Below are 1,358 nucleotides of genomic sequence, written 5' to 3' on the forward strand. Positions count from 1 at the left end.
TCTGAGCTGTCTTCTCACTAAATGGCTTATACCTTTAATGAGTACCTCACCATTATTACTCTGGACCTATAATACTTACATCATCTCCTGCATCTGTTGAGGATTCCAACTAAGAAGACCAACACCTTCTGTCATCCCATATACTTGTGCCATACCCAATGCTATATTAGTAGCCTTAGCAAAGTCATCAGCAGCACCAGTAGTAATACGACCAGTAAAGAGTTCCTCAGCAGCACGACCACCCAAGATAACAGCTAATTTATCATGAAGAGCTTCCTTAGAATAAAGAGCTAACTCCTCAGGAAGGTATTGTGCAAAACCTAAGGCCCCAGATGACCTTGGTACTATGGTAACCTAAATAGATAAGCATCGATACGTTAGTGTTGTGGAGGAGACAGTAATACCTTTAGGAGAGGATCAGCAAATTCCATCATCCAACCCGCTACAGCATGACCTGACTCATGTATAGCTACTGTCCTCTTCTCTTGCTCCGACATAAGGTTATTGGATTTAGCCAATCCACCAATAATCCTCTCAGTAGCCGCCTACTAGGTAGTACTAGTAGTAGTATAGTCATGTGTATAGTTAATGTATACTTATTATTATTACCTCAAAATCCTTCATCTCTACCCCAGATGAACTCCTACGTGCTGCATAGATAGCAGCCTCATTACAGAGGTTAGCAATATCAGCACCCGTCATACCAGGTGTCAAGGCCGCCATACGTCGGGCTACTTCGGTTACATCAATACCCTTAAGGAGAGTAAGGGGTTTAAGATGGACCTACCAGCCGAATGAGGAGGAAGAGGATGATGATAGATAGGACCTTAAAGATAGCCTCCCTATCATTAAGGTCAGGTTTATCAACAGCAATCTGTCTATCAAACCTTCCTGGTCGTATTAATGCTGGATCTAGGATATCCGCTCTGTTGGTACCAGCTAAGACTACTACTCCAGTAGTTGAGCTAAATCCATCCATCTCAACCTAAGAGAGTGGTATGAGTAGTATGATAATGAGTATATTCCTATTACTAGTATCTGATTAAGTGTGTTCTCTCTCTCATCATTGGCCCCTCCTGAGAATCCACCCTTTCCTCTCTTCCTACCAACAGCATCAATCTCATCAATAAATATAATAGAAGGTGCCGCTTGCCGTGCTTGAGCGAATAGGTCTCTGAATAAATAAGCTCCAACAACAGATAAACTCCTCTTACATAGTACTACTACCTCACTCGACTAGGACCTACTCCAACAAACATCTCAATAAAGTCAGAACCACTCATAGAGAAGAAGGGTACACCACTCTCTCCTGCTACTGCCTTAGCTAATAAAGTCTTACCTACATTATTATATATCAA

At 41.9% G+C, this 1,358-nt stretch overlaps 1 protein-coding gene across 1 annotated transcript; it reads right to left on the reverse strand.

Annotated features, from left to right (window-relative positions):
- Positions 1 to 75: 75 nt before the first annotated feature.
- On the reverse strand, positions 76 to 1,283 carry Pmar_PMAR007274 (conserved hypothetical protein; the record flags this gene model as incomplete). The annotated part of the gene is made up of 6 exons (XM_002781452.1): positions 76 to 354; positions 405 to 545; positions 610 to 783; positions 827 to 985; positions 1,033 to 1,174; positions 1,228 to 1,283. 6 exons carry the CDS (start codon positions 1,281 to 1,283, stop codon positions 76 to 78), a joined length of 951 nt encoding a protein of 316 aa, XP_002781498.1.
- Between the last annotated feature and the right edge of the window lie 75 nt (positions 1,284 to 1,358).

Source organism: Perkinsus marinus, assembly GCF_000006405.1.
Source record: "Perkinsus marinus ATCC 50983 genomic scaffold scf_1104296942298, whole genome shotgun sequence".
Taxonomy (NCBI): Eukaryota; Perkinsozoa; order Perkinsida; family Perkinsidae; genus Perkinsus; species Perkinsus marinus.